The sequence below is a fragment of the Pisolithus orientalis genome (genome assembly GCF_024613125.1).
Source record: "Pisolithus orientalis strain OTSU chromosome Unknown F5J12scaffold_15, whole genome shotgun sequence".
NCBI lineage: Eukaryota > Fungi > Basidiomycota > Agaricomycetes > Boletales > Pisolithaceae > Pisolithus > Pisolithus orientalis.
Window position 1 is genome coordinate 1,820 of NW_026260796.1, and position 19,118 is coordinate 20,937.

Below are 19,118 nucleotides of genomic sequence, written 5' to 3' on the forward strand. Positions count from 1 at the left end.
TGCAGCCCTCTTCTCCACTCCACATATTCCCTCCATCCATTCCCATCTAGATGTGGGCATTCTCTGATCCCATGTCCCTCCATCGCACCTTTCCTCAACACTCTGCACAGACTGCAGCACCCCTCAAAACTTTCCAATGCTTCCAGTATTTCATCCCCCTCTTCTAATCGTTTCATCTCTTCCTTCCCTCGCTGCTGTCTCGCCTGTACCACTGCACTGTCAAAGCTAGTCTTCAGAGCAGCCCGTCTTTCCATCAATCGTCCCTCCATCGATTTCATCGCCTGCTGTTTGAGTCTTGCTGTCCCAGCAACCTGTATGTCCAATGGGTCATGTCCTGGTTCCTCTAGGCAGACAGAGCATTTCTCCTTTCCTTCCTCCATCCAACAACCAACCCCTTTGCTGTCATTGAACAGCGTCATCCCATACCGCAGGCATCTCCTTGGCCCATAGCAATACAGTAGTTCATACATCGCCCATCTCGCCTCCCCTTCCAGTCCCATCGTCTCTATGTTTGGCAGTGTTGATGTCGGTGGGATGATCGTATAGCAGTTGGCTGCCTGCCCATCTCGACCAGCTCTGCCCTGTCCTTGGATGTAGTCCACCATGTCAAATGGTCGGTCCATGTGAATGACCGTTCGCACGTGAGGGTAGTCGTTCCCAGCGCTGAAGGCAGTGGTCGCAATTAGCACCTTGGAGAATCCTTTGATCCACTGTCCATACATCCATCCTCGGTCCTCGTCAGTCGTCCCCTTGTCTCCATTGTAGAACGGATATGCTGTCATGTGTGACAGATGCTGACCCGCTGCTATGGATGTCACAAACACCAACCCTCTGTCCCTTTCTTCCCAGCGTGAGCCTTCCTCCTCCAACACTTCTGCCACTCGTCGATGCATGGAGTGGACTGGCACCCTTTCCAAGTGATACCCCAGTTCCCATCGGTCTGTACTCTGTCGGATCACCTCTGTTTGCTGCACCAGCTGGAATGTGGTCTTCACCTCCTCCATGCACCATCTTGGAAGCGTGGCACTCAACAGCACTAGCTGCATCGGGACGCTTCGTAGTTGGTGGATGCTTTGGAACACCATCCGATAGTCTTTCGACATCAGTGGAATGTGGGCCTCGTCAAATATCAGCCTGGCCACCTTCTTGCTTTGGTTCAGCATCGCCAGCGCAGACCTCCACTGTGATGTCAATGCCCTGTCTGCTGTGACCAGAATCAAATTCGTGGATGAGCTCAAGGGTTTGTCTGCTCCATAGACTTGGTATGGCACTCTGAACTCCTCCAGTCGTCGTCGGTAGTCCAGCATGAGAGAATTTAGAGGCAAGACTAGCACCGTGGCTTCCTTTGGTTGCACCACACTTGGAACGATCGCCAGCATCGACTTGCCAGCTCCAGTACCCAGCACTGCTACCAGGTCTGTTTCCCCTTTGAGTACTGTTGCCATGCAGGCATGCTGTTCCTTTGATTTCCAGCTTGCTGATGGGTTCTTCAGTAGGCCCTGCATCGCTTTTAGTGCCTGATCCAAGGTAGCTGACTGGTCACTTGTGCTGCATTCTCCAGGCTGGACTGTGAAAGGCCATGTTAGGGACTCGTCTACTGGCAAATGTTTTCTCTGGTCTTACCATGTACATCTGTCTGCTCCAGTTCAACATCGCTGTGGTCCCAGATAGGCAACCGGTCGCTTATTTCAGACTGTGCCCTGTCTAGAATGGATTTAATTTCTGACAATCATCTCACATGAGTGTTACCAACCATGACTGGTACTCTGCCCTTGCTCTTTCTCCCTCTCCCTCTCCTTCCCTTTCCCTTTGTCTGTCCTCTCTGATGGACCTCCTGTGGTGGATCGAATTACCTCCTGCAACATTCCCTTCAGTGCAGGCATCAGCTTGTCCATCACCTTGGTGGCAATCTCATCTGTGGATGGCAGTTTGGCCACCACTGCATCTACCATGGCCTTTTGGACTGCCTCTGTTGCCATGGAATAAGCAACCGGTCGCTTGTTTTCCCTGGGCTCAGGTACTGGTGGAGCAGCTGGGGATGGGGATGGTGATGGGGGGTGTGCCCGTGCAGTCTTGTATGATGTTGACTGGCCACTGACTGCCACCTGGCAGTGCCTTTGCCATTCCATGCTGGCATTGAGGTATGCAGGTAGCACATCCTCTGCAGCTCCAGCCAGAGCTTCCACGCTGATGCCATACACTCGGTTTTCTGTAGACCGACTATGGCCTGCCTGCAGGGCTTCCACATTGTCTTCCCTGTCCATCTCTATCACATCCTCCACTGCACAGCCAAGTTTTCGTTTCCATGCTGTCTGGATGTGTCGCCATGAGTTGATGGTCAGCCCAAAGTGCATGGTGGGAAGGCTGTGCCTGCTCATGATCAATGAGAGGTCCTTGGAGTCAAAGAGGCAATCATAGTTGACAAAGACATGGTTTCGGTACAGGTCCACCACCTCTGGCCTGTCTGGGAAGCATGCCTTGGCTGCAATCTCTGCAAAGGGTCGTGCCAAGGCTAGGTCCTGTACCAAGATGTCGCTGGTGATGGCATCCAAGGCATGAGGGATCAGCTTGTCCTTCCCTGTCAATGCTGTGGTCTTGAGATATTGGCAAAGCAGTGACACGTGCTTGCCCAGGACCACCAGGTTTCGAGTCGGTCGAGTTTGAGTGTTGCGATAGGTCATCGCAGTGAGCTCTGTGCCACGACTTGGTGCACCACTGAGCATCTGTGCCCTCAATAGGAGCAGGCTTTGCAGCTCTGCATACTTCTTCAACCAAGCTTGGAGGGCACCCACATTCCATACAATACCTCCCTGCCGTACCATGGCAAAGTGGGCAAAAGTTTCCTCATCTTCGAGGAAGTGCCTGACCAGTCGGCCTCGACTGCCAAGCTCTGGATTTCTGACATCAGACAGGAAGCAGTAGCCAACATCCTTGTTGATGAGGTCCTCTGCAATCTTGTCATAGTCCACTCGGATATCCTTGCCCATCAGCACCCCCTGCTCCCAAGCCTCTACCAGCTTTGCCTCTGTCTCTTCAAAGACCTTGCAGAGATCTCCAAAGTCCACCTGCTCCCCTCGGTAGAGCATCGTCTTCCAGGTCTTGGTGTCTGTCCACCACACCTGAGGAAGGCTCATGGTATCGTATGACAGGGAACTTGCCCTGTGTTGAAGAGAACGTAGACGAGAGAAGGTATACTGGGTGTTTTCCACAAAGAAGCTTCCCAGATCCAGGCAGTGGTCCAGGTCCTCGCTCTGGGGGTCTGACTGCATGCGGTGGTGAATCTCTTGGAGGAACGTGAGTCGCATGCAATACTCCAACTTGGCTATGATCCCAGTGACTAGGTGTGGCTCCTTGAATCCACCATCTTCCCCAAGGGTCAGAAGGGCCAGACACCTTTCTGTGGGGTCCACAATCTCCCTCTCCCCTCGAGGCTTCCATGCCGTGCTCCAAACCTCAAAGAGCAGCTGGTGGATGATCTGCAAAGCCTCTGGTCCTTCTTCATCCCCCATGCGGAGCACTGCAAGCAGCTCCATGACATTGGGGTTTGACCCAGAGAATGACCCTCCAGCATGTTGTTGTCTGATCAACATTGCCAGTAGAGCAACCACTGGGATGATGTATTGCTTCATGGTGGCCTCATGGAGGTGCTTGTGGAAGGGTGTGTTGGAGATGCCACTGGTGGATGGAAGGAATAAGCGACCGGTCGCCTATTTGTGAGTTGGCATGGCTGCTTACTTTTTGGTGGGGTCAGGTGAATGTAATCTCTTCAGGACCAGTTCATGTGTATGGTCTAGCAGAGAGAGCGCTTTTCTATAGTATGCTTGCACTGCAAGCTTCAGTCCAGGGATGTCCCCATCATCATCCTTGGGTAGGGAAACCCAGCTCCGCAGCAGTTTGACATTCTTGCCTGCAACCTGCTCATGCCACTGTGTCGTCAGCAACCAGGGGCTCACCATGCGACCGTCCAGTGGTGTTTGGACCACCTCCAGTGTTGGCTCCAGTTCTTTGAGCAAAGAATCCACCAGAGCCTGTCGAGCCATTGGCTCACTCTGCCTTTCTTCATCATCCTTCACCTCCCAGAATGCCTGCAGGTCCCCTGAACTTTCCTTCAAGTGCTGTACTTTGCAAGCTCTCCAATGTTTTGGTCTGGGTTCCATCGGGTGGTCTTTGGAGTGATGTTTCCGTAGACGCTCTGTTGACCTGGACAAAAGGTCACAGTGACTGCAAGCCATGGCCTCAAAGACTTTCAGACCATGGACAATGGTTCTAGGCCCAGTAATACCAGTGGGCAGCCGTTCTGTCACCTCCAGTGATGCCATGGCCAGCTTCAAGGTCATGTCACTGTAGGTTGCCTGTCTGCCATGGATCTTTGCCAGATGGCTCTTGACTTCTCCTGCTCTTAATGCCATTTCACAGACCTGGCATGTCAGGAAATGGAACTCTGCATTCACTGCAAGGTCCAATGAATCCAGAAATGCATCAGAGATGAGCCCTGGGGCTGTTGTCAATGGCAAGTGTGGCTGCTGGGACCTTTGTGCCAAAGATGGCACAACATTGCCAGTGTTCTGGTTGTGGGCTTGGATCGCTGACTGAAAGAACTCGAGTCTGGTCGTTAGCAAGTTGGCTCTGATAGACTCACTATGAGAGATGGCAATCGTGGTGCTGGTGCTTGAGGGGATTTTTGAGGAGGGACCGACTTGTGGGCTGTAGGTGACACCATCCTTACATCACCCTGGAATGGTTTCCCAGTCCATGGATAAGCGACCGGTCGCTTATTTGTGGGGAAGCAATGACACTCACTGCTGGTGGTGGGGGTGAATGCATGATTTCATCTTGTGGGATCAACTGGTGAGGAGATGGGATCTTCCCAAAATCCTCTGCTATCTGTTTCCCTGTTTAGCACTGTGGGGTATGGATAGACAGATGCAACACATCTACTCACTGGGGATCCAATGGACCTGTGATGGAACTGGTGTGCCATGACCATCCATCATTCCATTGTCACCAATGGCCATAAGCTTGGTACTCACATCTCCACTGTCACTCTCACTGATATCTTCATGCTATAATGACATTGGGCAGAAGAATAAGCAACCGGTTGCTTATTCTGGCTTGGGCCAGCCACTTACCAAGTGCTTGCTGGCCCTGCTGGGACCACCTGCATTACCCTCCTCCTCATGGGTCTGCGATAGTGATGTCATGGGTGATTGGTCACTTGCTCCTGAGAATACCACTTACCAAGTCCTTGCTAGGTCCAGCTCCAATCCCTTGTCCATGGGTCTGTGAAGGGCAGATAAGCAACCGGTCGCTTATTTTTTTGGTGGATGAAGCCACTTACCAAGTCAAATTTGCCCATGGGTAGATTACCCTGTTAACATGTTCAGAGTTGTTTCCAAATAAGGAAACTATTTCCCACCACTGCTCACCTGTATCTCTGGCCCCTTCCATGTACTACCAGCCTTCTTGATATGAGACTTGAGGTTGCTGGCATACTTGAAGGGCTTGGGACAGCCAAGGGCAGAACAGTTACAAATGAAATCACCCATGTCATTCCTTTGCAACTCAATAGTCTGGTTGGTGTGGGGCAGGTGGATGGTAGCCTTGGAAGAGCATTTCTTGCTGTGAGCTATGTAGGTACTCTTGGTGGAGAAGGTGTCTTCACAGGTGGCACAGACATAGTTGGGCATGGTGAGGTAGATGGTGGTGGTAAGAAGCAGAGATGTAAAGGGGAAAATTTCCCACAGTCAGCTTTATTTATTTGGCTCTACCCACCCTAAACTACCTAATTGGTGTGTCATGCCCATTTGGATGTCCAAATTAGGCAACTACCTTCAGCCTGGTCAGTGGTTTTCTTACTTTCTGCCACAAGTCAAATAAGCAACCGGTCACCTATTTTGCAGGCAGTCACAATGAGTGGCTGTGCTAGTCGTGTTCAGTACTAGTGTCTGACTTGTCCAGATAATCAGCTTGTTCTTCCCAGCTGCCTCCTTGCTACTTTACTTCCCTTGCATCCAGATAAGCAACCGGTCACCTATTTTTCAGACAGTTGCAATGAGTAGCTGTGTCTACTACATCTTTTGGTAATCTGCTGTTTTTGCTAATCAACTGCCTATCATCTTCAATCCAGATAAGCAACCGGTCACTTATTTTCTCTGCTCTCTGTGGCTGTGCATTTCCTTATATGGAGGTTGCATTCAGTGGCTGTGTTGGTTGCATTCACTCACTGAGAGGTTGCATGCAGTGGCTGTGTAGGTTTCATTCAGTGGCTGTGTAGGTTTCATTCAGTGGCTGTGAGGTTTCATTCAGTGGCTGTGTAGGTTTCATTCAGTGGCTGTGAGGTTTCATTCAGTGGCTGTGAGGTTTCATTCAGTGGCTGTGCAGGTTTCATGCAGGAAACCTTCCATATAAGGCAGGGATGCATGTGTGCATTCCTAGATGCATGCACGCATTCCTAGATGCATGTGTGCATTCCTAGATGCATGTGCGCATTCCTAGATGCATGCACTGATGCTACACTCTTCTCTAGATGCATGCATGCATTCCTAGATGCATGTGCACATTCCTAGATGCATGCATGCACACATTCCTAGATGCATGCACCCTTTTCCTAGATGCATGCACTGGTGCTACACTCTTCTCTAGATGCATGTGCACATTCCTAGATGCATGCACCAATGCATGCACCAATGCTACACTGTTCTCTAGATGCATGTGCACTTTCCTAGATGCATGCACGCATTCCTAGATGCATGTGCACATTCCTAGATGCATGCACCCTTTCCTAGATGCATGCACGCATTCCTAGATGCATGCACCCTTTCCTAGATGCATGCATGCATTCCTAGATGCATGTGCACATTCCTAGATGCATGCACCCTTTCCTAGATGCATGCACGCATTCCTAGATGCATGTGCACATTCCTAGATGCATGCACCAATGCTACACTCTTCTCTAGATGCATGTACACTTTCCTAGATGCATGTGCACTTTCCTAGATGCATGCACGCTTTCCTAGATGCATGCACGGATGCATGCACGCTTTCCTAGATGCATGCACGGATGCATGCATGCTTTCCTAGATGCATGCACGGATGCTACACTCTTCGCTAGATGCATGCACCCTTTCCTAGATGCATGCGGACCCTGGGGCAGGGTCCGGAAAGTAGAATATTAGGGTTCATAGGAACTATTTTCCTCCTCCTCCTCCTCCTCATCTTCACTCCCTGGCTCATCAGAATCCCTTAAAGCCTCAATATCCACATAACTGGCAGCCTTTGACATCACTGCCTTGCGCTCTGCCATGGTATGTGCTACATGACAGAAGCCAAGTCATTTGAGTGATCGGTGATGGCTTCCTACATCAATGGTGCTCACCTCTCTGGGGTCTATGTCTGCCCTGGCCCTTCCTCTTCTGGCCCTTGCCCTTAGATCCACTTTGAGTCGTCTTGTCTGGATGGAATAGCAATTAATTCAAATATTCCTTGGGTTTTTGTCACTAACACTCACCAACTGGATCATCCTCCACACCTGACATGGCTGTGGGCTCATCAGCTGTAGCTGACTGTGCAGTGACAGTCTTGGTGAAGGAGAGGCCTTTTTGTCCAAGACCAATTGATCAATTAAAGGTCCAATCATACTTGAGGTGCATACCTTGCAATTTTTCTTTGGCTGCAATTGCTAATTGTGAATGCCAGTCATGAGCCAACTATGACATCATCATTGTACCCAAGACTTACCAGCTTTTTCCAGCTGGTCTTCTTCCTCCATGCGCTTGTCCCACTCTTCCACCCTCCGGTTGTCTTCTTGTTCTCGCTGCTTCTGCTTTTGGCGCTCCAATCTTGCCTGCATCTTGAGGGCCATCCTACCTGAGGATGATGCAAAGATCTTTGCCTTCTCCACAGCCTTGGCTTCCCTGGCTCCTCTCCTCTCCTCCTTTGCATTCTCTGCCTTCTCCTTTTGTATAGTCTGGTAATCAGACTTGAACTTGCCCAAGTGTTGAACTCTCTCCTTCTCTTCTTCTTCTTCTCCTTGTGTCCCCCAGCACTCTTCAACATCTGAATTGGTGCCCACCTCTGGAAGCTTGACACCATATGACTTGAGCAATTCTTCATCCTCACCAAAGTTGTTCAATACATTCTGAGAAGGCAAGGCAATGCGACTCAGATGACGCTCTGATTCTCTTATCAGTGCCTAAAGTGTGATAGATTTTTTCACAATAAGTAACTGGTCACTTATTTTTTTTTCTTGCACAAATGCCACTCACCAAAATGAATTTTCTACCTGTCTTGTAGACAGCAGGAGCCACCTTTCCATTTGGTAGCAAGCCCAACTTGGGAGTGAATGCCAAGTCTACCATCTTGCCAATGGCTGCCCTATTTGCAGCCAGTGTTTGCTGTTCCAATGTTGCACGTACAACTTTGGTGTCTTGGGTCTCATTCTTGTCCAAGTCCATCAAGTCATCTGACACCAGCTCTGCCATACTGTCCTCTTCACCAGGGAACTCCTGAATGCCATCCCACCACCACCACTTCTTGTCACCTTGACCAACACATTGTGCCATGGTAGAGCCTAGATCGGATCGCAATTTCCATGCATTTTTTGACATTAGGAGTGCTTCCCGAGGCCCCTTGTTCAATGCCAGTGGTGCCAAACATTCCACCAGCATTTTCATGTTTTGAATGCGAGCCATTGGGAATGCAGTCACCCGCATCATCTCTATGATACCCCTAGCCACTTGCTCCTGCTGTGGTTGCAATTCACTGAAATTGACAGTGTGATTGGGCTCAGGCCGCAGGTAAGGTGGGGTTCCGCTGACAGCATGAGTGGACCAGCTTTTGAGCTGCTCACGATATGCTTGCACAATGTTTTCCATGCGATCCAAAAAGCTCTTTGCCAGCACTTGTGGTGGGAGATTTGCTGGTGTGTAGATTGTAAATTGTTCCACAAAGCCTGGTGCCTTCATGTTGGTATTCAGCATCCCCAAGGCAGCACGCTGCTCGATGAACAAGCTTGAAATCTGAAAATGCAGGAACAGCAATTAGTCCAGCACAGGGCCCAAATAAGCAACCGGTTGCTTAAACTCACCATGACTCTAGCCAGCCTTGACTGTGTAAGGCACTGTGCATTGTCCATCAATGCACGAGTGTAGTCACGCCACACACGGTCCCCTCTCTGATTCATAGCAAAAGGTAAAAAGGGCTCAACCCATGTAACCACCTAAACCTGTGTTCATTCCTTGACTCCAGAGCCAAACATGATTCAACTCACCTCCTTGATCACTTCAGTGAGCTCAATTGGTGGTGTGCTGACAGTGTCTGAAAAGACACGCTGGACATTCTGGAAGAGGAGTCGATTTCCAATGGGAAGACTCGCAAAGCTCTTGGGATATGCTTTGCGAACCAACAGCCCAGCCTTGATCCAGTCCATCTTGACTGCCATGTCTACACAGACCCTGTCATCATTGTTGTTTTGGGGATCCAAGGTGACTTGGTGCCCCTCTCTGGTGCAGGCACTTAGGATTCGTCGCCAGTACTGATCTATCAAGTCTTGCCAAACTTTTTGAGAGTTTGGGTCTTCCAGGGCCCAAAGTCGCCATGGGAAAGAATGTCCACACTTTCTACTCAATTGCACCCATGCCTCCAGCCACTTCTCTGCATTCTCATCTACCACTTCCCATGCATGGTAAGGTGAGGCCTTTGCTTGTTCCAACAACTTCCTTGCATGTGCCCTCAATCTCTTGGCTAGAGCATGGCTCTTGGCTTCTTCAGTCATCTCCCCCTGCCCTTCACCCTCAGGAGCTTTCTCCAGCCTGGCTTTCACAGTAGAAAGCCTCTCAACTTTGATGGGTGCAGCCAAAAATGTGAATACGTCCATCACATATTCACACAGCAAAATTTGGAGCTATCCATATGTCAGACATTCAAGGCAAGCTTTGAAGATGGATTAACAACTTACGCCTCCTGTGGCTGGGCACCAACTGTCCAGCTGACGAGCAGTGAACCCTGTTCCTGTGTCAGCCCTGCCAATTTTCCTTCCACAAAAGTGTTTCATCCGCAACAGGGGGGTGACAGCTGAATAGATTCCTTCATCTGAAAGGATGCGTGCCAGGCGACTCTTGCTTGAACCCCCTGCACGACGACAAATTTCGTTGATATAATTTTCCTTGTCCTTGGCAGACTCCAATGTTGCAATGATGTTCAACACTTGGTATAGCCTGTCATTATCATCATCTGGCAAGGCAACTATGGGGGTGTTGCTGGTCAAATGGTCCAGCAACCACTGTTTCTCTGGATGAGCACCCAGCTTGTCTGATTGGGAATTAGTTTGTTAGCAAAATTAGGTGACCGGTCACCTATTTTTTATTCCACTCACCCATGTCTATGAAGTGGACCAGCCAACAACAGTGCTTTTGTAATTCTTTGACAGCTTGTGCCTCTGCCATGCCAAGCTTGAACTCCTCATTGTTGTCTCCCTTCTTATTCCCATGGCTTGTATGGAATTCCTGCAGAATTTTGACCTTTTGATATTGCACATATGTTTGGTTGACGTCCAGCATCTTCAAAACTTCCCTGCGGTGGTTCCCATTGAGGAAACTGGCAGTGAACTTCTCCACATCCTCTGACCAGCGCACATGATTTTCATAAGTGCCCAAATGGACAGGCTGGAGTGAGGACAGGTCTAGGGCAGCAGGTGGGACTGCCACCACCATGGCATTCCAAATGGCTCGGTTCTGCAGGCCATGCATTTTGATATTTTCATGTAATTTTTTGAGGTGATTGGCATCTACATCCCGAGGGTTGTATTCTCGCAACTTGAGAAGAGGTCCAGAGCCCAGGTCACATCGTGAATCAGGTTTGTCGTGGATCACAGTCATTAGTGCATAGCCCAATGACATTTCAGCCACTGCCTGTTCAATCTGAGAAATGCGGGCATCTGCCTCTGCAATTTTTGTGGTCTTGATGTCAGCCACCTACAGCAAAGTCAAGTTAGCATGTATAGCTGCACATTTGATCGGAAAAATACTAACCACATTGTCACCCTTGGGGATGACTGTGTGTAGCCATTGTTTTGGACCTTTGGGTTCCTTGACCTCTCTAGTTGCACCCGTTTTCTGTTAATTTCAGATATCCAAATGTAAGCTAACAATGACTTTGTGGTCAAGGTGAACAATATGCCACTTGCCTTATTTCTTTGGATTGCCAACACTTGACCCTCTGCAGGTGCAGCACTCTGCATTTCTTGGGTCAGACAGTTGATGACCCTGGTCATATCAACACCACTTACCCCACTTGCTACTGCAGTCTCTTCCCATTCTGCGTCTCCACCTTGATGCTCATCAGTAGTCTAGCATGCCATGAATAAGCAACCGGTCACTTATTCTGTACTGGCAGGCACACCTACCTTATTTTTTGTTTGCTTGCTTTTCTTGGGGAGCTTTCCACCCTTGCCTTGGCCAACATTTTGGTGGCTTGCCTATGGTTGTTGGATAAGCAACCGGTCACTTAATTCTGCCACTGGTATGGCTCACCCCTGTGGTGGGATTTCCACCTTCCTTGCTCTTATCAACATCCTATTTGTTGTGCAGCCAGTTTAGGTGACCGGTCACTTATTTTTCCTGTCAAAGCTGTGCTTACCATTTGAACTTCCATTTGGTCACCATCCTCTGGCACACTCTGAGACCAATACTAATGAGTACCACTGCTGTTGATCCCACTTGAAAAAAAAAAACCCACCTCCATGGCTCCCACTCTGGTAGCAGCAGTGGCAGGTGTCTGAGCAAGTTTGCGACGTTTGTTATTGGTCTAGACACATAAAAAAGCAGAAAACAAGTCAGGGATTCATGCCCTATTGGTTTTTTTTTTTGCCTTACCTGTCCCTCAGACAATGCTGGGGTATCTGTAGCACCCTCTGTGGTTTCTGCCCCCATTTCTCCTTCCAAAGTACACTTCCTCTTTCATGCATGTCAATCCCAAATGATCTTGTAGTGTGACCAAGACCCTACCTTATTCTTATTTTTCTTTCCTGGTGCCTGGGCCACATGACATTGCTGCATTGGCCAAGATAAGAGACCAGTTGCTTATTTGCACAGATGTTGTTCTACTTACCACTCCATCCCCTCCTCCAGACTCTTGTGCAGATGCCATCACACTGTCTGCACCTTTTCCTTGAGTAACTGTGTTGACTTTTTGGGTTTTCTGTGAGAGCACATAAGCAACTGGTTGCTTAGTTTTTTTTTTTTTTTTTTTTTAAAAAAAAAGACATACCTTCTTTTTCAATGCAGGGTTGGTGGCCTTTTGTATGCCTGCTGCTTGGTTCAATTGGTTCACAAGGTCATCTTGAAAAGTGTTCATTGGCTAGATGAGGTTTGAAATCAGAATGAGCAATCAATCACTTATTTGATACCCATGGTATGACTTGCCAATGCCTTCTCAGTTGCAGAGGCCACCACCTCAGTAGCCTTGGCACTCTCACCCTCAGTGCCTTTGGTCTAGTTGGTGGGGGTGGAGAATAAGCAGCCGGTTGCTTATTACAAGGCCAGGACATGACTTACCAACTCTTTTTCAGTCACAGCACCCACCACCTCAGTAGCCATGGCACCCTCAGTAGGGGTTGTGGGCTAGTAAGGGAGGGGGGGGGGAGGGGGGTTAAGCAACCGGTTGCTTGATTTCAAGCCCATGACATGACTTACCAACTGTTTCTCAGTGACAGAGCCCACTACCTCAGTAATCATAGCACCCTCAGTGGTGGCTTTGGTCTAGTATGGGGGGTTGAGGAATAAGCAGCCGGTTGCCTATTTTACCAAAGTGCAACAACTTACCACAAGGTTGTTGTTTGCAGACATGATTGGTTGTTTGTAGTTGTTTGCACTGTTTCCTGATGTGGAAGGTTGTGGTTGCAGTTCAAGAAGCAAAACTTGCACAGCCACCCATCTGGTGTTGGTATATATCTGTTTGTTGCTTATGTAATCCTGTGTCAAGCCTTTTATGGATATTATGTAATCAATAATGGTTGGACATGACCCAAGTCCATCACTGCCACTCTCTTGCAAAAGAAAAAAAAAAAAAAAAAAAATAAGCAACCGGTCACTTAAATAGAGGTACCATGTTTGTAGGTGGAGTTAGACTAGTAGTCATGTTTTTCATGACCATGACTTGTGGAATTTGAGTGAGTTGGAACTGGTAAGCATACCACCATGGCTAGCAGCACAGTCACTACCAGATAAGCAACCAGTTGCTTAGCTGGTCATGAGTGCAAGGTTCCCCACCACTTGTCATGCTGTGCTTGCAGGCTGTAATCACACACACTCCATCACCTCCATCTCCATGTCCTATAGGGGCAATAGAATAAGCAACCGGTCACTTATTTGTATACATTCATTTGAAATACACACTTGTACATATCTATCATTACATCTGCTGTTGCTGGTGATACCACATGAACAAATCAAACAAGTTGCTATAGCTGCCTGCCTTTGGGCATGCCATCAACCACCTACTATACCCTATCCTATCCTCCCACTGCTGTTCAAAGTGAGCTGCTGCCATGGATTGTAGGTCTGCATCCAAGTGAATACCATATGCAGCTGGTGCAATGATGTCTGCAAATCGACACCGTCCTCCTCTCCCTGCCCTTGCAAACTGTGGATGGACCAAGTCATTTACCTGTGGCACATGGCACATGTAGCAGATCTTTTTGTGATAGCTTTGATACTTGAGCTCTTTCCTCCACTCCACATAACCCTGCCACCCAGTGCCTCCCAGACTTGGGCATTCCTGGATGCCATGCACAACACCATTCTTGCCCAGCACCCTGCACAGGCTGCATGCACCTTCAAAGCTCTCCAGTGCAGCCAGTATGATCTCTGCTTCCTGCAATCGTTGGCTCTCTTGCACTCCCCTGACCTGTCGAACTTGACCAACTGCCATGTCAAAACTTCTTGGCAGAGAATCATTCCTGTGGATCGCTTGTCCTTGCACTGGGTTCATCAACTGCTGTTTCAGCCTAGAAGTGCCAGCAATTTGAATGTTTGATGGCTCATGGCCTGGCTCTGCTAGGCAGACAGAACAACTTTCATTGCTCTCCTCCTTGCCACAACCAATGCCTTTCCCATCATTGAAGAGTGTCATCCCATATCTCAGGCATCTCCTGGACCCATAGCAGTATAGCAGTTCATAGATGGCCCATCGAGCTTCTCCCTCCAACCCACCATGTTGGATGTCTGGAATGGCTGCTGTAGGAGGTATGATGGTATGGCAGCTTGCTGGTGCCCCATCTCGGCCTGCTCTCCCTTGTCCTTGGATGTAATCCACCATGTCAAAGGGACGGTCCATGTGGATGACCATCCTCACATGAGCATAGTCATTCCCAGCACTGAATGCAGTGGTTGCAATCAGCACTTTGGTTGCCCCACTGATCCATTGCTGATAGGCCAATTGTCGCTCCTCATCAGATGTCCTTTTGTCTCCATTGTAGAATGGATATGCAGTCTTCTGTGACAGGCTCTGTCCTGCAGCAATGGATGTGACAAAGACCAACCCTCTGTCCTCCTCTTCCCAGTAGGAGCTTTCCTTGAGTAGCAAATTGATGACTTGGTCTTCCACACAATTGAGTGGCACCTTTGACAAGTGATAAGATAGCTCTGGCCGGTTGGTGCATTGCCTGACCACTTCTGTCTCTTTCAGCAGGAGAAAGGTGGACCTGGCCTCCTCGATGCAAGATGGTGGAAGGGTAGCACTCAACAGTACCATCTGCATGGGAATGCTACGCAGTCGATATGTGTTCTGCAGGGCAACTCGATAACCCTTGGTCATGAGTGGGATATGTGCCTCATCAAAGATGAGCCTGGCCACCTTCTTTTGTTGGTTGAGAGCTGCTAGTGAGGCCCTCCAGTGAGAAGTCAATGCCTTGTCTGCTGTGACCAGGATGAGGTTGGTGGATGAGTTCAAAGGCCTGTCTTGCACATAGACTTGGTAGGGCACTTGGAATGCATCCAGGCGACGCCGATAGTCAAGCATGAGGGAGTTGAGTGGCAACACCAGTATGGTTGCTTGGTTGGGTTGCACCATGCTTGGCACTATGGCCAACATGGACTTGCCAGCTCCTGTGCCAAGCACTGCTATGAGGTCCATTTTCCCCTGTAGCACTGACAACATGCAGGTGTGTTGCTCCTTGGACTTCCAGGTAGCACTTGGGTCCCTGAGGAGTGTCTTCATTGCATTCAATGCAGAGCTTTCCATGGTCTGCTCAAAAACAAGTGACCGGTCACTTATGCTGGGCCCTGGTATTTGCCCTTTTCCTTGGTCATGAATATGCATGTGCACCATCATTGATAAATTGTTATCTTACCATGTATCTCTTGCCAAAAAACAGGAGACCGGTTACTTATATCTGGTTGGCCAGATGGGTAACTTGACCAGGCCTTTTCTTCCCCTGTATTTGTAGAATGCACTGGTGGTGTTGTCTGAGGTGGAAAAAGAAATAATAATAAAAAGTCAAGTTGACTCACACTCATCTGAGCACCTTTCTCTTCCTTTGCCCTTGTCTGTCTTGCTCTCTGATGAAGATGGTCCTTGTTGTTGTATTGCTGACTGGACAACCTCTTGCAACATCCCATGTAATGCAGGTACCAGCTTTTCCATGACTCTGTTTGCAATCTCCTCTGTGGATGGTAGTCTGGAAACCATTGCATCTGCCACTGCCCTTTGGATCTCTGCCATTGGCACAGAATAGGTGACCGGCTGCTTATCATTATTTTCACCTGGGCCTGGTTGAGGTGCTGGTGGCATGGATGGTGACCTTGCTGCCTTGTATGATGTACACTGGCCACTGAGTGGTACATGGCAGTGCTTTTGCCATTCCATGCTGGCATTAAGATATGCAGGTAGGATGTCCTCTGCAGCTCCAGCCAGTGTCTCAACACTGATGCCATACACCCGGTTTTCTGTGGAACGACTGTGGCCTGCCTGTAGAGCCTCTATGTTGTCTTCCCTGTCCATGTCCATGATGTCCTCCACTGCACAACCAAGCTTTCGTTTCCAAGCAGTTTGAATGTGTCGCCAAGATTTGATGGTGAGACCAAAGTGCATGACGGGTAGGGTGTGCTTGCTCATAATACCAGATAGGTTTTCTGAGTCAAAGAGGCGATCATAGTTGACAAAGACATGGTTGCGATACAGCTCCACCACCTCTGGCTTGTCTGGGAAACATGCCTTGGCTGCAATCTCTGCAAATGGCCGTGCCAAGGCCAGGTCCTGCACCAAGATGTCACTGGTGATGCCATCCAGGGCATGAGGGATCAGCTTGTCTTTCCCTGTCAATGCTGTTGTCTTGAGGTATTGACAGAGCAGGGTGACATGCCTGCCAAGAATCACCAAGTTGCGAGTTGGCCGTGTCTGTGTGTTTCGATAGGTCATGGCTGTCAGTTCTGTGCCACGACTTGGAGCACCACTGAGCATCTGTGCTCGCAGCAACAAGAGGCCTTGCATCTCTGCATACTTCTTCAACCATGCTTGGAGGGAGCTTCGGTTCCATATGATGGCCCCATTCCTGATCATTGCAAAGTGGGCAAAGGTACCCTCATCTTCAAGGAATCGCTTGACCAATTGGTCTCGATGAGTCAGCTGAGGGTTTCTCAAGTCTGACAAGAATGAATAGCCCACATCCTTGTTGACCAAGTCATCTGCCATCTTGTCATAGCCCACTCTGATGTCTTGTCCCATCAAGATGTCCTGTTCCCAGACTTGGACCAGCTTGGCTTCTACCTCTTGGAAGACCTTGCAAAGGTCAGAAAACTGGACCTCCTCCCCTCTGTAGAGCATGGTCTGCCATGTCTTGGTGTCTGTCCACCAGACTTGGGGAAGGCTCATGGTATCATAAGCCAGGGCACTTGCTCTGTGCTGTAGGGAACGTAGACGAGAGAAGGTGTAGCGAGTCTTCTCCACAAAAAAGTTCTCCATGTCCAGGCAATGTTCCAGCTGATCTCTTTGGGGTTCTGACTGAGTACGATGATGGATCTCCTGGAGGAAAGTGAGGCGCATGCAGTACTCAAACTTGGCTATCTTGGTGGTCACTTCATGGGGTTCCTTGAATGCACCATCTTCTCTGAGAGTGAGTAGGGCCAGACACCTCTCTGTGGGATCCACAATCTCATTGTTCCCTTGATGTTGCCATGCTGTGCTCCAGATCTCGAATAGCAATGCATGAATCAGAGGCACTGCCTCCTCAGTGGCCTCTGGGTCAATGCGAAGCACTGCAAGCAACTCCATCAACTTGGAGTTGGATCCAGAGAATGGCTTTCCACTGTATTCTTGTCTGATGAGCATGGCCAGTAGAGCCACCACTGGCACAGTATATTGCTTCATGGTTGCCTGATGTAAGTGCTTGTGCAAGGGGGTATTGGAGATGCCACTGGTGGGATGGTTGAAAATAAGCAACCGGTTGCCTATTTTCTGAGTGCTTGTCTGGCTTACCTTTTGGTTGGGTCAGGGGAGTTCAATCTTTGGAGGACCAGCTCTTCTGTGCAATTTAGGAGAGAGAGGGCCTGTTGATAGTATGCATCCACAGCATCCCTCAGTTCTGCAGGAATGTCCCCATCCTTGGCTTTGGGCAAGGAAACCAGGCTGCACAGTTGTCTGATGTTTTGGCCAGCAACATGCTCATGCCATCTTGTTGTCAACAGCCAGGGATTTACCATGCGACCATCCAGTGGTGTTTGGATCACTTCTAGCATGGGCTCAAGTTCTTTGAGAAAAGAGTTGACTAGGTCCTCTTGCAGTGTCTGTCGAGTGTCCACTCCTGCATTTTCCACCTCCCAAAATACTTGCAGGTCTCCAGATGACTCCTTCAGATGTTGAATCTGGCAGGCTCTCCAAGCTCTGGGCCTGGGAATGGTAGGGTGGTCTTTGGAGTGATGTTTCCGCAACCGTTCCTCTGACCTTGACAAGAAAGGGCAGTGATTGCATGCCAGGCCATTGTGGACTTTCAGACCATGGACCAGTGACCTAGGTCCAGTGATGGTGGCAGGCAGTCCTGCCACTGTTGCCAATGATTTGATAGCCAACTGGAACTGACCATCATTGTAGGCATGTGGCCTGCCATGTACTCTGGTTAGATGGCTTCTGACTTCTTCTGTTGCCAATGCAACCTCACAGATCTGACATGTCAGAAAGTGGAACTCTGCATTCACTGCCAGGTCCAGTGATTCCAGATATGGATGGTGATAAAGTCCATTTGTGGGGCCTGGCAGGGTATGGGTAGCAGTTTCAGCAGAAGTTGTTGCCATATTTCTGGGGTCATCATCTCTGTGAGATTGGATCACTGACTGTGGAATCATGAGTCTTGCTTTGGGCAGATAAACTGATCTCCATGTCTCACCATGAGGGATGGCAGTGGTACTGTTGGCAAATTTGGGGAGGGGCCCAGCCTCTCAGACCCAGGTGACACCATGTGGATGTCCTTCCAGATCAAAAAATAAGTGACCGGTCACCTATCATGGGGTCCATACTCACCAGATGGGTCTGCACTGATGGTGAGCCCTGGGGAGTTACCATTGTGTTAGTTGGTGGCTCAGGTGGTGTGGGTGAACGCATTATGTGGTCTTGTTGAACCAACCAACCATGAGGTCGTGGGGGAGATGGGATGCTACCCAAATCATGGGATATCTGTTTCCCTTGGTCAGTGCTGTATGTATTTGTGGCAAGGATGTATCATCTACTGACTGATGATCTGCTGGTGTCCTCAGATGATGACTAGTGTTATGCTTGTCACTGCCTTGCTCTCACTGATGGTAATCTTATGGTGCTCACCTCATCTGTGTAATCCTCAATGCTATCATGGTCCTCCTATAATGAATGACATTGTCAATGGTCAGAATAGGTGACCGGTCACTTATTTGCCCAAAATGTAGGCTACTCACCAAGTCCATGATGGCCCTGCTCATGCTAGGACCAGCACCTGGGATGAACACATTATCCTTTGCATGCTCCTGTCACAGAAATGTAAGTGGTCTGTCACCCAGTCCATTGTCACTAAATCACACACCATGCTTCTTTTTGCCTTGCTGGGTTGAGGTTCAGGACCTTGTCCATGGGTCTGCCATGAGCAGAGTAAGCAACTGGAT

General features: G+C 49.1%; 4 protein-coding genes across 4 annotated transcripts; all 4 read right to left on the bottom strand.

The window, feature by feature from the left end:
* Positions 1-908: 908 nt before the first annotated feature.
* F5J12DRAFT_721124 (uncharacterized protein) lies at positions 909-4,040 on the bottom strand (the record flags this gene model as incomplete). The annotated part of the gene is made up of 3 exons (XM_051741287.1): positions 909-1,597; positions 1,754-3,675; positions 3,736-4,040. Coding segments are annotated over 3 exons (2,916 nt in total), but the record flags the coding sequence as incomplete, so codon positions are not given.
* Positions 4,041-7,171: 3,131 nt separating this feature from the next.
* Positions 7,172-12,842, bottom strand: F5J12DRAFT_892906 (uncharacterized protein; the record flags this gene model as incomplete). Its single annotated transcript, XM_051747611.1, has 24 exons — positions 7,172-7,311; positions 7,376-7,450; positions 7,508-7,594; positions 7,652-7,678; positions 7,738-8,191; positions 8,265-9,017; positions 9,086-9,217; positions 9,269-9,901; positions 9,956-10,308; positions 10,373-10,970; positions 11,028-11,111; positions 11,285-11,344; positions 11,402-11,473; positions 11,529-11,570; positions 11,635-11,673; positions 11,734-11,802; positions 11,871-11,951; positions 12,003-12,047; positions 12,106-12,195; positions 12,265-12,335; positions 12,404-12,488; positions 12,552-12,617; positions 12,690-12,755; positions 12,819-12,842. 24 exons carry the CDS (start codon positions 12,840-12,842, stop codon positions 7,172-7,174), a joined length of 4,146 nt encoding a protein of 1,381 aa, XP_051599648.1.
* Positions 12,843-14,268: 1,426 nt separating this feature from the next.
* Positions 14,269-14,472, bottom strand: F5J12DRAFT_692879 (P-loop containing nucleoside triphosphate hydrolase protein; the record flags this gene model as incomplete). Its single annotated transcript, XM_051740402.1, has 1 exon — positions 14,269-14,472. A coding segment is annotated over one exon (204 nt), but the record flags the coding sequence as incomplete, so codon positions are not given.
* Positions 14,473-14,616: 144 nt separating this feature from the next.
* Positions 14,617-17,744, bottom strand: F5J12DRAFT_708642 (uncharacterized protein; the record flags this gene model as incomplete). Its single annotated transcript, XM_051740605.1, has 3 exons — positions 14,617-15,341; positions 15,507-17,407; positions 17,470-17,744. Coding segments are annotated over 3 exons (2,901 nt in total), but the record flags the coding sequence as incomplete, so codon positions are not given.
* Positions 17,745-19,118: the final 1,374 nt, after the last annotated feature.